General features: G+C 40.8%; 1 protein-coding gene across 1 annotated transcript in view; it reads right to left on the minus strand.

Annotated features, from left to right (window-relative positions):
• RNF212B (ring finger protein 212B) overlaps positions 1–12567 on the minus strand; it is a gene marked incomplete at both ends in the record, with an annotated part of 247258 nt that overhangs the window by 204532 nt on the left and 30159 nt on the right. The window contains one exon of the mRNA XM_082243294.1: positions 8905–8957. Within this exon, the coding sequence (XP_082099420.1) occupies positions 8905–8957 (53 nt within the window). The remainder of the gene's footprint in view (positions 1–8904; positions 8958–12567) is intronic.

Consider the following 12567-nt stretch of genomic DNA (forward strand, 5'->3'; position numbering starts at 1 on the left):
AAATATATGCTGCTGCTTCTCCTGAGTACAGGGATACCCCATGTGTGAGACTTTTTGGCAGTCTAGCTGCGTACAGGACCCGGAAAACCAATCCACACCTTCTGGCTTTCTAAGGGCGTAAATTGTTGATCTCACTCCTTACTACCTATCACACTTTTGAAGGCCATGAAATGCCAAGATGGCACAAACCCCCCCCCCCCCCAAATTACCCCATTTTGCAAAGTAGACACTCCAATCTATTTGCTGAGAGGCATGGTGAGTATTTTATGCCCTTGGAAAGCCTGAAAGTGGGGATTGGTTTTCAGGGTCCTGTACTCGGCTAGACTGCAAAAACGTCTCACACATGGGGTATCCCTGTACTCAGGAGAAGCAGCAGAATGTATTTTGGGGTCTTGTTTCACATATACCCATGGCATGTGTGAGCAATATATAATTTAGTGACAACTTTGTGTAAAAAAAAATATATATATATATTTCCTGGAACTTGTGGCAAAATATAAAATATTCCATGGACTCACCATGCCTCTCAGCAAATAGCTTGGGGTGTCTACTTTCCAAAATGGGGTCATTTGGGGGGGATTTTTAGGGCATCTGAAACTGTGACAGGTAGTGCAGAGGTGAAATGCACAATTTACGCCATTAGAAAACCTGAGAGTGTTGATTGGTTTTCGGGGTCCTGTACACAGCTAGGCTCCCAAAAAGTCTCACACATGGGATATCCCCATACTCAGGAGAAGCGGCAGAATGTATTTGGGGTGTCATTCCACATATACCCATGTCATGTGTGAGAAATTTATCTTTTAGTGACAACTTTGTGTTAAAAAAAAATAAAAAATAAAAATTGTAATATTCCCAAAACTTGTGGCAAAATATAAAATATTCCATGGATTCACCATGCCTCTCAGCAAACAGCTTGGGGTGTCTACTTTCCAAAATGGTTGTCATTTGGGGGGGTTTTGTGGTATCTTGACATTTCAGGGCCTCCTAAACCGTTATAGGTAGTGAAAAAATGAAATGAAAAATGTACGCCCTTTGAAATTCCGATGGTGGGGATTGGTTTTCGGGGTCCCGTACACAGCTAGGCTCCCTGTACTCAGGAAAAGCAGCAGAATATATTTTGGGGTGTAATTACACATATACCCATGGCATGTGTGAGCAATATATCATTAAATGATTTAATATATCATTTCAATGACAACTTTGTGTAAAAAAAATACATTTTTTTTTTTTAGTCATTTTTCAAACACCTGTGACAAAAAAATTAAGCATTCAATGAGCTCAACATGCCTCTCAGGACATTCCTTAGGATGTCTACTTTCGAAAAAGTGGTAATTTGGGGGGGCGGGGGGGTTTGTACTGCCCTGCCATTTTAGCACTTCATGAAATTAAAGCTGCGTAAATTTCAGTATTTACACCATAGTTTGTAGACGCTATAACTTTTAAGCAAACCAAATAAAATACGCTCATTGAGATTTTTTTTGTCAAAGACATGTAGCTAAATACATTTTGTCCAAAATATATGACATAAATTGAGTATATTGGATATTTTTCAAAAGACAAAGTTGAAAATGTAATTTTTTCTCAAAATTTTCGCTCTTTTTTTATTAATATCGCAAAAAATAAAAAGCCCAGAAGTGATCAAATGCCACCAAAAGAAAGCTCTTTTTGTGGGAAAAAAAGGACATAAATTTTGTTTGGGTACAGCATTGCATGACCGCGCAATTGTCAGTTAAATTCACGAAGTGCCAAGTTGAAAAAAGACCTCTGGTCTTTGAGCAGCCAAATCCTCTGGGGCTTAAGTGGTTAATAGGATGAACTGAAGCTAGAAGCTGATTGGTTACTATGCACAGCTACTCCAGATTCTGTCTGCTCAAGTTTTGGTAAATTCTCCCCATAGTATGCAATTAAACATGCATATTTAGTTGGATATATTTAAAGAATTCCACTTTATTATGGGCGGTACAGTGGTGTAGTGGTTAGCACTTTCACCTAGCAGCAAGAGGGTTTGAATCCCAACCACGACACTACCTGCCTGGAGTTTGCATGTTCTCCCTGTGCCTGCGTGGGTTTCCTCCGGGTACTCCGGTTTCCTCCCACACTCAAAAACATGCTGGTAGGTTAATTTGGATCCTGTATAAAATTGGCCCTACTATGTATGTATGAATGTGAATTAGGGACCTTAGATTGTACGCTCCTTGAGGGCAGGGACTGATGTGAATGTGTAATGTATATGTAAAGCGCTGCGTAAATTGACAGCGCTATATAAGTACCTGAAATAAATAAATAAATTACTATAATGACTGGAATAGGAGGTTGCTAGGAGAAGCCTACTGTTACTGCTCCCCTTCACCAGGTTGAATTCTCTGATTCAAACCTCCTCACATGTGTTTTCTCTCCCCTGATGCAACAGCTCTGAGCTCCGCATTCGAGAGCTCTCTCCTGTGATGGTGAAGGTGAGCAGTAACACTAGGCTTATTTTATCAATGGTCCTTAGCAACCTACCAGAAATATTCCAGTCAGGCTTCCAGATGTAATGGCCTACACCTACAGCTAGGGCATTATTCATCTTTGGTCAAAGCTGCACAGCTTATTTTGATCTACAGATGCACCTTATCTGCGTAGGCAGTTTTTTAAGTAAAGGTGAACTAACTCTTTAAAGCAGAACTGTACTCTGCACGGCTCCAGCGATGCAGCGGCCCCAAGCTCCCTGCCGGGCCACTGACATCTTCGGGCGGCCGACTTCCCAGTCCTGATTGCCGGCCGCTTTCATTGGCCAGACAAGAATGATTTCACTTAGATTCGCCATTGCCGGATCTGTATGGTGAGCTGCTCATGCGTGGCTCACTTTACAAGGATGAACAGGGAGGTAAATGACTATAATGTCTTTTCTACATTTAAATTCTAGCCTGTTCGCCTATTTTTAAGTTTAGGCTAAAGTTCTGCTTTAAGTTTTTTACTCAAAAAAAAAAAAGAATGTTTTGTTTCTAATAAGAAGACTGCGCCTCTCAACATTTTGCTTATTGACTTAAAATTCTGTGTGTGTGGCACATTATAAACTAACTACAATGTGTTTACCTGCTACCTGCCAATGAAAAGCAGTAGGTTATGGGCTCAGTGACATTTATAAAAACAGCTATTAACCAGATGAGAATTTGTACGTGTGGTGGTTAATAATAAGAGGCCATTGTTCAGTGTTTCAAATGAGCTTGGAAAGCTTGATGGTTAATCATTGCCCCTAATGTATTAGATCATAGTGCCTATGCTACCTATAGACTAAATAAGGTATGCATTTTACAATAAAGAATAAGAACAGAAAGGAAACTCTGTTCCTGAATAATGACTAGGCAGATTGTTCGTTGACCCACAGGTGTTAGTTAATTTGCAAAGGTCCATTTCACTTCTGCATTCTATGTTTTAAGAGCATGGATTCTTAGGAATCAGTAATCTAGTATGAATACCAGACTGTAGCAGATTGCTTGACCTAGGGAAATCCCAATCTGAGCAAACTGATCCCCCTTATCACTGTTTATGATAATACTGTATAAACTAAACAGAAGATTATATTCCATACCAACAAATCAAATTTAATCTTTCAGTCTCAAGTTTTCTCTGTGGAAATTAGGGCTCATTTACACTTACTTCGATTTTGACTTCGACACACATTAAAGCACCCACCTCTTCATGTTTTTTTAATGTGCTTTTTATGCTTCTACGATGCTTCTGTGATGCTTTGGTGGTGCTTCGATGATGCTTCAATGGTGCTTTGATGATGCTTTAACAGTGCTTTTTTTAAGCTTTAACATAGAAACATAGAAACATAGAATGTGTCGGCAGATAAGAATCATTTGGCCCATCTAGTCTGCCCAATATATCTGAATCCTATGAATAGTCCCTGGCCCTATCTTATATGAAGGATAGCCTTATGCCTATCCCATGCATGCTTAAACTCCTTCACTGTATTTGCAGCTACCACTTCTGCAGGAAGGTTATTCCATGCATCCACTACTCTCTCAGTAAAGTAATACTTCCTCATATTACTTTTAAACCTTTGCCCCTCTAATTTAAAACTGTGTCCTCTTGTGGTAGTTTTTCTTCTTTTAAATATGCTCTCCTCCTTTACCGAGCTGATTCCCTTTATGTATTTAAAAGTTTCTATCATATCCCCTCTGTCTCTTCTTTCTTCCAAGCTATACATGTTAAGGTCCTTTAACCTTTCCTGGTAAGTTTTTTCCTGCAATCCATGTATTAGTTTAGTAGCTCTTCTCTGAACTCTCTCTAGAGTATCTATATCCTTCTGGAGATATGGCCTCCAGTACTGCGCACAATACTCCAAGTGAGGTCTCACCAGTGTTCTGTACAGTGGCATAAGCACTTCTCTCTTTCTACTGCTTATACCTCTCCCTATACATCCAAGCATTCTGCTGGCATTTCGTGCTGCTCTATTACATTGTCTTCCCACCTTTAAGTCTTCTGAAATAATTACTCCTAAATCCCTTTCCTCAGATACTGAGATCAGGACTGTGTCAAATATTCTATATTCTGCCCTTGGGTTTTTACGCCCCAGGTGCATTATCTTGCACTTATCCACATTAAATTTCAGTTGCCAGAGTTCTGACTATTCTTCTAGTTTTCCTAAATCCTTTTCCATTTGGCGTTTCCCTCCAGGAACATCAACCCTGTTACATATCTTTGTGTCATCAGCAAAAAGACAAACTTTACCATCGAGGCCTTTTGCAATATCACTTATGAAGATATTAAACAAAATTGGTCCCAGTACAGATCCCTGAGGTACCCCACTGGTAACATGACCTTGTTCTGAATGTTCTCCATTGACTACAACCCTCTGTTGTCTGTCACTCAGCCACTGCCTAATCCACTCAACAATATGGGAGTCCATGCTCAATGACTGCAGTTTATTGATAAGTCTTCTATGTGGGACAGTGTCAAAAGCCTTACTAAAATCTAGATATGCAATGTCTACTGCACCTCCACCGTCTATTATTTTAGTCACCCAGTCAAAAAAATCTATAAGATTTGTTTGACATGATCTCCCTGAAGTAAACCCATGTTGTTTTTCATCTTGCAATCCATGGGATTTAAGATGTTCCACAATCCTATCCTTTAATAGGGTTTCCATTAATTTGCCTACTATTGATGTCAGACTCACTGGTCTATAGTTGCTCGATTCCTACCTACTACCTTTCTTGTGAATGGGCACGACATTTGCCAATTTCCAATCTTCCGGGACGACTCCTGTTACTAATGATTGGTTAAATAAATCTGTTAATGGTTTTGCCAGCTCACCACTAAGCTCTTTTAATAATTTTGGGTGTATCTCATCAGGACCCTGTGACTTATTTGTCTTCACTTTAGACAGCAATCTTAGAATGTCTTCCTCTGTAAAGACACATGCATCAAACGATTCATTAGTCATCCTTTCAAGTGGAGGTCCTTCTCCTTTTTCTTCTGTAAAAACTGAACAGAAGTATTCATTAAGGCAGTCGGCTAGCCCTTTATTCCCTTCTACATACCTTCCGTCCTTTGTTTTTAATTTAGTTATTCCTTGTTTTAATTTCCTTTTTTCATTTATATATCTGAAGAATGTCTTATCCCCCTTTTTCATAGACTGAGCTAGTTTTTCTTCTGCCTGCGCTTTAGAAGTTCTTATAACTTGCTTGGTCTCTTTCTGCCTAATCTTGTAGATTTCCTTATCTTCATTGCTCTGGGTTTTTTATAATTACAAAATGCTAGCTTTTTATTTTTAATGATTTGGGCCACTTCTGCTGAGTACCACAGTGGTCTCTTCCTTTTTTTGCTTTTACTGACAAGTCTAATGCAATTTTCTGTTGCCTTCAATAATGCACCTTTTAAGTAGTCCCATTTCTCCTGGACTCCATGTAATCCGTTCCAGTCTGATAAGGACTCATTTATGACTAATTTCATTTTTGAAAAGTCTGTTTTTCTAAAATCTAAAACTTTTGTTTTGTGTGGTGTGACTCTTTCACAGTTCTTATATTAAACCACACTGACTGGTGATCACTAGATCCCAAGGTTTCGCCTACAATGACATCATATACCGAATCCCCATTTGTGAATACCAAATCCAAAATGGCCTCCCTCCGGGTTGGCTCTTCAACCACTTGTTGCAGAGACAACCCCAGTAGGGAATTTAGAATATCTGTACTCCTGGTAGAACTTGCTATTTTGGTTTTCCAGTTTATATCTGGAAGATTGAAATCTCCCATGATAACTTCTCCTTTCATTGTCATTTTAGCTATTTCTTCAACTAGTAGATCATCTAGTTCTTTAACTTGACCAGGTGGTCTATATATCACACCTTCACGAGTTACTGCATGATTAGCAAACTGCAACGTAACCCAAACTGACTCTATGTTGGCCTCACCAACTTGTATTAGGTTAGATTTAATGCTATCTTTCACATACAGGGCCACTCCTCCTCCTTTCTAAAGCTTTAGTAAAGCTTGGCAGATGCCCTGTGTATGTAATGATATCTCATACCTGCAATTTATCCAAAGCAAAACTGAAGCTGAATTAAAGTTGAATTAAAGCCTCTCAAAAGCTGCAGGTGCTTAAAGCGAGCTTTGTCATAGACTTCTATGGAGGCTTTGAAGACACTTTGAAGCACCACTAAAGCAACATGGGGTATAATTTTTGAAGCGAAATCAAAGCAAAGAAAAGGAAAGGCAAGTGACTGTAAGCTGACCATTTTATTTAATGACAGGAGTTTTGACTGGCATTTAGAGAGCTTTAACAAAGCGCACTTGGAGCCATGTTTGGAAGCAAGTGTAAACAAGCCCTTAAAGTCTTTGGAAAGCAAAAACATTTTTTTTGAAGTAGAGTAAAGCCCCGTACACACGTACCGATTGTCGGCCGTAAATATTTGGCCGACGACCGATCGGCCGATTGTAGGCTTGTTAGTATGATGCTTCCGACAGCCGACAGCGCACTTTCGGCCGAAAAGAATCTGTCATGCAGGCATTAAAATTTTTGTTGGCCAACACCAGAACGGCCGATTGTTCGCCAGTCAGTACAGAATTCGGCCGACAATCAGCAGATTTGCAAGACTGGGCATGCTCAGAGAAGAAAAAACACAGGGAAAGTTAACCATCACATGACATCACTTCTGCAGTCGGCGGACAAAATTCTTGTGCAGTCTTTTGCACTTTTCAGCGGACAGGACAGCCCTGGACAAAAGACGGCCGATCGGTCGGCCGACGATCGGTACGTGTGTACGAGGCATTAAATCCACTGTTAGGCTGTATGTTTGCTCTCCTTGTTCTGCTGGGGCGATATCCCTTGTTTCTCTGTCCTGGAATCACAACAGGAAATGAAAAGAAATCTCTCTAAAGTGAGAAGTCCAATTTTAGAGAGTTGTCATAGAAACAGGTGGTTTTATTGGAGGATTTTTCCCTCAACTTTTGCTCAAACAACTCAAAATTTTGGATTTCCTAACCTTTCCTCTCTTAGTAACGATGGTCACCAAGACAAAGAGAAACGTGAATCTGTCCAGTGGGTACACAGACAACAAGAAAAACTTGACAGCAGGTCTAACTCTTCCCCTCTCTATCCAAACTTAAAAAAAATGCTTTTACATTTTAAGGCCCCATTCAAATTTGCAGCAGAATGTACCGACCTTCTGAACAGCGATCTATAGTGATAGCATTTTTAGGGAGGTTCGGCCATTTGCCAGCATTCAGGAGGCACTGCCACCTCCTCAATGCAAGTTTTTTTTTCTGAAATTTTGCATTCTGGTACTGCATCACTGCCTCAGTCAGAACAATAAGCACACAGTTGCAACATGGTCCCATTAACTTCATTGGGCATGTTTTTGGCATGGCACGCTAAGTTTAATTCACCGTTCCATTAAATGAAGTATGTTATTTTGTAGGTAAGCACTCAGGGGCGATAAAAACACAGATCAACCACCTGCTTTTACTGCCCCTTTGATGTTTGTATGAACAACATTTTTTTCCAGTCAATCTCAATATGCTAACAATGCGAACAAAAATCTAACTAATAGTAACAAGTACAGTATATTCTCTTTTTCCTTTTCAAACCAGCCCTGGAAAAATAGCTGTTAGAATCTGATTTTGCACTGCTAAGCTGGCCATACATGGATCAAAGTTCCATCGATGTATGGGCATGGTGGTTGGACAGAAGCCAATTGACCGATTGTCTTCTGTCCACCTGCCTTGTTGGAAAATTTATGCTCAATCGGACTATAGCCGGCAGCACTGGTAAGTGTATTCTGAAGGCGGGGATGTCTCTCCCCGTCAGAATATAAAGGCTCAGCAGGGAGGATTCTCCCATCCACCTCAATGAGTGGATTGGAGAATTGAGTCATTTAATTTTTATTCAACCTGCTAGTTGAAAGAAAAAAATATAATAATCTATGGACTGCCTTACTTTAAAAAATTAGGCTTTCAAACACTGTTCAATGAGGGTGGCACTTGAAGAATGCAATGAAAGGAATAGCAGTTCTTATAGCAAATGTGGATACAGAAAATCAAGCATTACTTGTTACCATTCTCTTCAAAGTTTAGGTCAAATGTCTTACTATTATTAATATACAGGATTTATATAGTGCCAACAGTTTTCACAGCACTTTACAACATTAGGAGGCAGGATAGGCTTCTCTGAAGAGAAACGTTTTCAGTGGATAGAGTAAGAGATAGTTGGACAGATTGGGGTAAGGAATTTCAAAGGATGGGAGAGGCTTGCAAGAAGTCCTGAAGCCGAGAATAGGAGGGGACAAGGGAACACCACTACTAGCACCAAAATACTTTGACAACAGCGTACAGTAATTCCACAGTACACCTAAAATTTCAGTTAAACTTGGAATTAAAAAAATCTTTCAGCAGGGTCATTGACATCTATACTCACATTGTCCGAAATAGGCAGGTATTTGCAGGCAGTTCTGCATACGCTGCAATAATCTGTACAGGGGAGAGCAGACCATGTTAGATATTAACTAAAAATACATGCTGGCTCAGAGTGCTGGGGACAGGGTTCAAATACAATTTAGCAGCATCCACAATTACATAGCAGACAGGTGTGATGTGGTGGGGGTAGGGTGAGGACCTATTATTTAAAAAAATAATGCTTTATCCTATGTGACTCTTAAAGGCTTCGTAGATTTTAGTACATTTCCAATGTTTGCTAAAAAGTAATGAGGTGCAGATAAAACAGATATAATTACTTAAAGCTGTATTTATCTCAAAAACAAAAATGTATTACAGTATATTGCTACTTGCCTTAACCTTACCTGGCTGCTTTAGTTTGCCTTTATTTTCCAGTACAGCACGGTTTACACTTGAGATTGGGTGGGTTAAAAAACACGCGGTTGAGCTGCATTTTTACTGTTTCCCTTAATAAGCTCCAAAGGCAACAGACGTGTGTACTCATGCCACGGCAAAATTATCCTCCTGGAGGGTACTGCTGGTGACCCAATTATTTGAATGGGGCCATGCTGCAACCAATCCATGCATTTGCAACACAATTAAAACAGTGAGAAAGTAACATAACACCTTTTCACTGTCTGCCAAACACCCTCTGAAAAACAACCCACCACAGATCGCTTTTTAGAAGAGGACACTTGTCTAAACTAGCCCTAACTGCGTTATTATTCAACTTACTGTATATTAACAGACTAAGCTGCCCAGCAAAAGTGGCAGTCGGAGGTTGAGATAGACCATTTACCACTGATAGGCTTTTATTTATTAATGAAAAGCTTTATCTCAAGAGGAAAAAACTGTTGCTGTAACTGCTTAAAAAATGCCAGCTGTGGTTCAACTTTAATTTGTTACGCTGGCCATACATTATATCATTTTCTTGTACAATTTTCCTTTAGATTTACCTTAACCATATAATTTGAGGTGAAATCTAAACACTTTCAATTTGTATGCAATCAGGCAGGCCATTGCCCTACATAGTTGAAGATAAAGCTAAATTAAGATAAAGCTGAATTTGAAGAAAATTGTATAATGCATGGACAGCGTTAGTCAAGTTATATCTAAATCTGCTAATGCATTTAGCACTACCCTCTCCCTAGATTGACAATGTTGCTGTCCAGATGTGTGTCCATTGATCCTCCACCCAGAGTGGCAACATCCTAAGACAGGAAGCGTGTTACTGGCCAGATCACCATGTGAAAATAAAGGAAAAAATTCTGTGTTCTGGAGTGTAGCACTCCATTACATAGTGTATCACTAAAGTAAAATGAAAACAAGATGCTCATATTTTCATGATAGTGAAATTACAGATAAAACTCTACTTTGCCATTATAACTATTACTGATGCTACAATTGTTTCAGAAACGAGTTGTCCAATCTGTCTACGTTCCATTCTGGTCCATTGGCAGTTAATTTAAAATAAATGAAATGCTTTACGCAATGCACACAAGCACGTAACACTGCACACATCAATGTACCAGAACAGCAAAAGAAAGTGTGAATGAGCCCCAAAGAAAAGCTTTGAGTTTTCTGTAAACAAGTGAAGTCACCAACAGCACATACAGCAGAGGCAGGCTGGCCTCCATCCTTTCAGCCTACATTTAGTCAGATATTTGACAAGGATGCTAGCCTGCTGCTTTTTTAAAGCTAGTCTATTATAGTAACTGCTAATTTTACAAAAAACACTTTAAGTCTACTTTTGCCAACACCAGGCAAAACTTTTTTTATAGCCTTTGGAAGAGTATATAATTCTGCCAAGCTTTCATTGCTGTCTGTGACCCTGGTGGGGAAATTTTACATTATGTCCTGTACCTGCTACAACCTGCAACAGCTAGTAAGGAGGGGAATGGTCCTGACCAGAGCAGGAAGACATAGTAATAACTACCAAACATACAGTATGTTTTATCTCTTCCTCACCGTAAAGAAAACTATTGTTTTTTATTTTTTGGTCTCTACCTAAAATATTTTTCATTACCTCCTATTGCGACAGTGAGAAAGATAAATCTAATCAGCGTGTGTGATTCCTTATTCTTGGACTCCTGTCAATTTTTAACCAGCTTGCAGTTTATTTGACTGAGATAAAAACTCACTTATAATCTCCCTAAAGCTGGATACATATGATACAACTTTCTTGGCATGTCATTTTTTTTTTTTGGGGGGGGGGGGGTGACTTGACAGATACCTGCACCCACTTCCACTCAGGCTGCCTAGGCGGCTCGAGCGGAAGTTTTCCTCTCCCCCTTCCTCCCTGCAATCTTCTGGGACACGTCACAGGTCCTAAAAGATTGCCGTCCACTCAGGACGCGCAGCGCGACATGTGCAGTGCGCACTCGGCTGTGAAGCCCGGTGCCCACAGTAGTGATGCTGGCTCCGCGGGGAGAAGAGGGAGAGAACTGAGGCTTCCGCCGGCTGCATCGCTAGACCGCAGGACAGGTGAGTGTGTGTTTATTAGAAATTAGCATCTACACTTTTAGCTGCTGACTTTTAATAAACACAAAAACGGGTGTAACGCTGCTTCCACGGATTCTAGTGGGTGCAATGTAGACGCTATGCTAATTTTTTTGCAGAAGAAAGTAGAAACAATATAAACTTTTGAAATCCTGTAAAATCAGTAGGTTTCCCAGAAAGATGCAGGGCTGGTGTTCTACGTAGGCAAAGTAACGTAAGAAAAGCTGAAGGTGACTGTTAACAGATTAAGTGGGACAGAGAGAGATGATCCCAGAGAGATGACACTAGGCATCACTTACAATCTCAAGTATTTACACTTTTCAGTGACAATAGAACATTGATTTTGTAAAAAAATATTCCAGTGATGACTTGTAGGATGGGAGCAAAAAGTAAAATTCACATCTCCAGATCCCAATAGGCTGCGGGACGTGATCTGCAGGATCCATCATTACCCCCACAAAGAGACCATCGTCTGGAAGGCCTGGGAGGCGGGGGACATTGAGTTTGATGGCGCTGAGCTTCAGATTCTCCCCGACTTATCTAAAGCTACCCTGCAACGGAGAAGTCTGTTGAAGCCGCTCTTGGAGGGGGCTCGGGCCTATGGCTTTACATACCGCTGGGGATACCCTTTTTCGGTTATCTTCCAGAAGGACCGCCGCTCCTGTGTGCTGCGTACCCCTGCTGACTTACCTGCTCTGTTCACCTTCATGGATCTAGAGCCCTTCCCCATCCCGGACTGGCTCGTCTTCCTGCCCCGCACCTCGGGTATGAATGCGGCCTCTACATCAGAGAGGAGCCGCCCACCTAGATCCCAATGTGCGGGCCGGCGGCCCAGAGTGACTTTGCAGGAGGCTGCACGAGAGTCCTAGTGTCCCTGCTGTCTTGGAACTAATGCTGCTCCATCTCATCCTATCCTGAATGCTGTTTCTTACTTCGCATTGATCGGGGTCTCCTTGCCTGCCCCCCCCCTTTCTTCTTCTCGCTGAACTGCTCCAGACTGCCTGACTTCACCATCATCTTACAGTACCTTATGACCTCTACATTTGCCCTCGGAGGGCTATTGTGACCCCATCTCCCCGGTGCCTCCCTGGCATCCCCCCTCCTAAGTTTTTTTTTTTTGGGCCACCTTTTGACTGCTCCTTGCTTT

Source organism: Pelophylax lessonae (assembly GCF_965119305.1).
Source record: "Pelophylax lessonae genome assembly, chromosome: 1".
Lineage (NCBI taxonomy): Eukaryota > Metazoa > Chordata > Amphibia > Anura > Ranidae > Pelophylax > Pelophylax lessonae.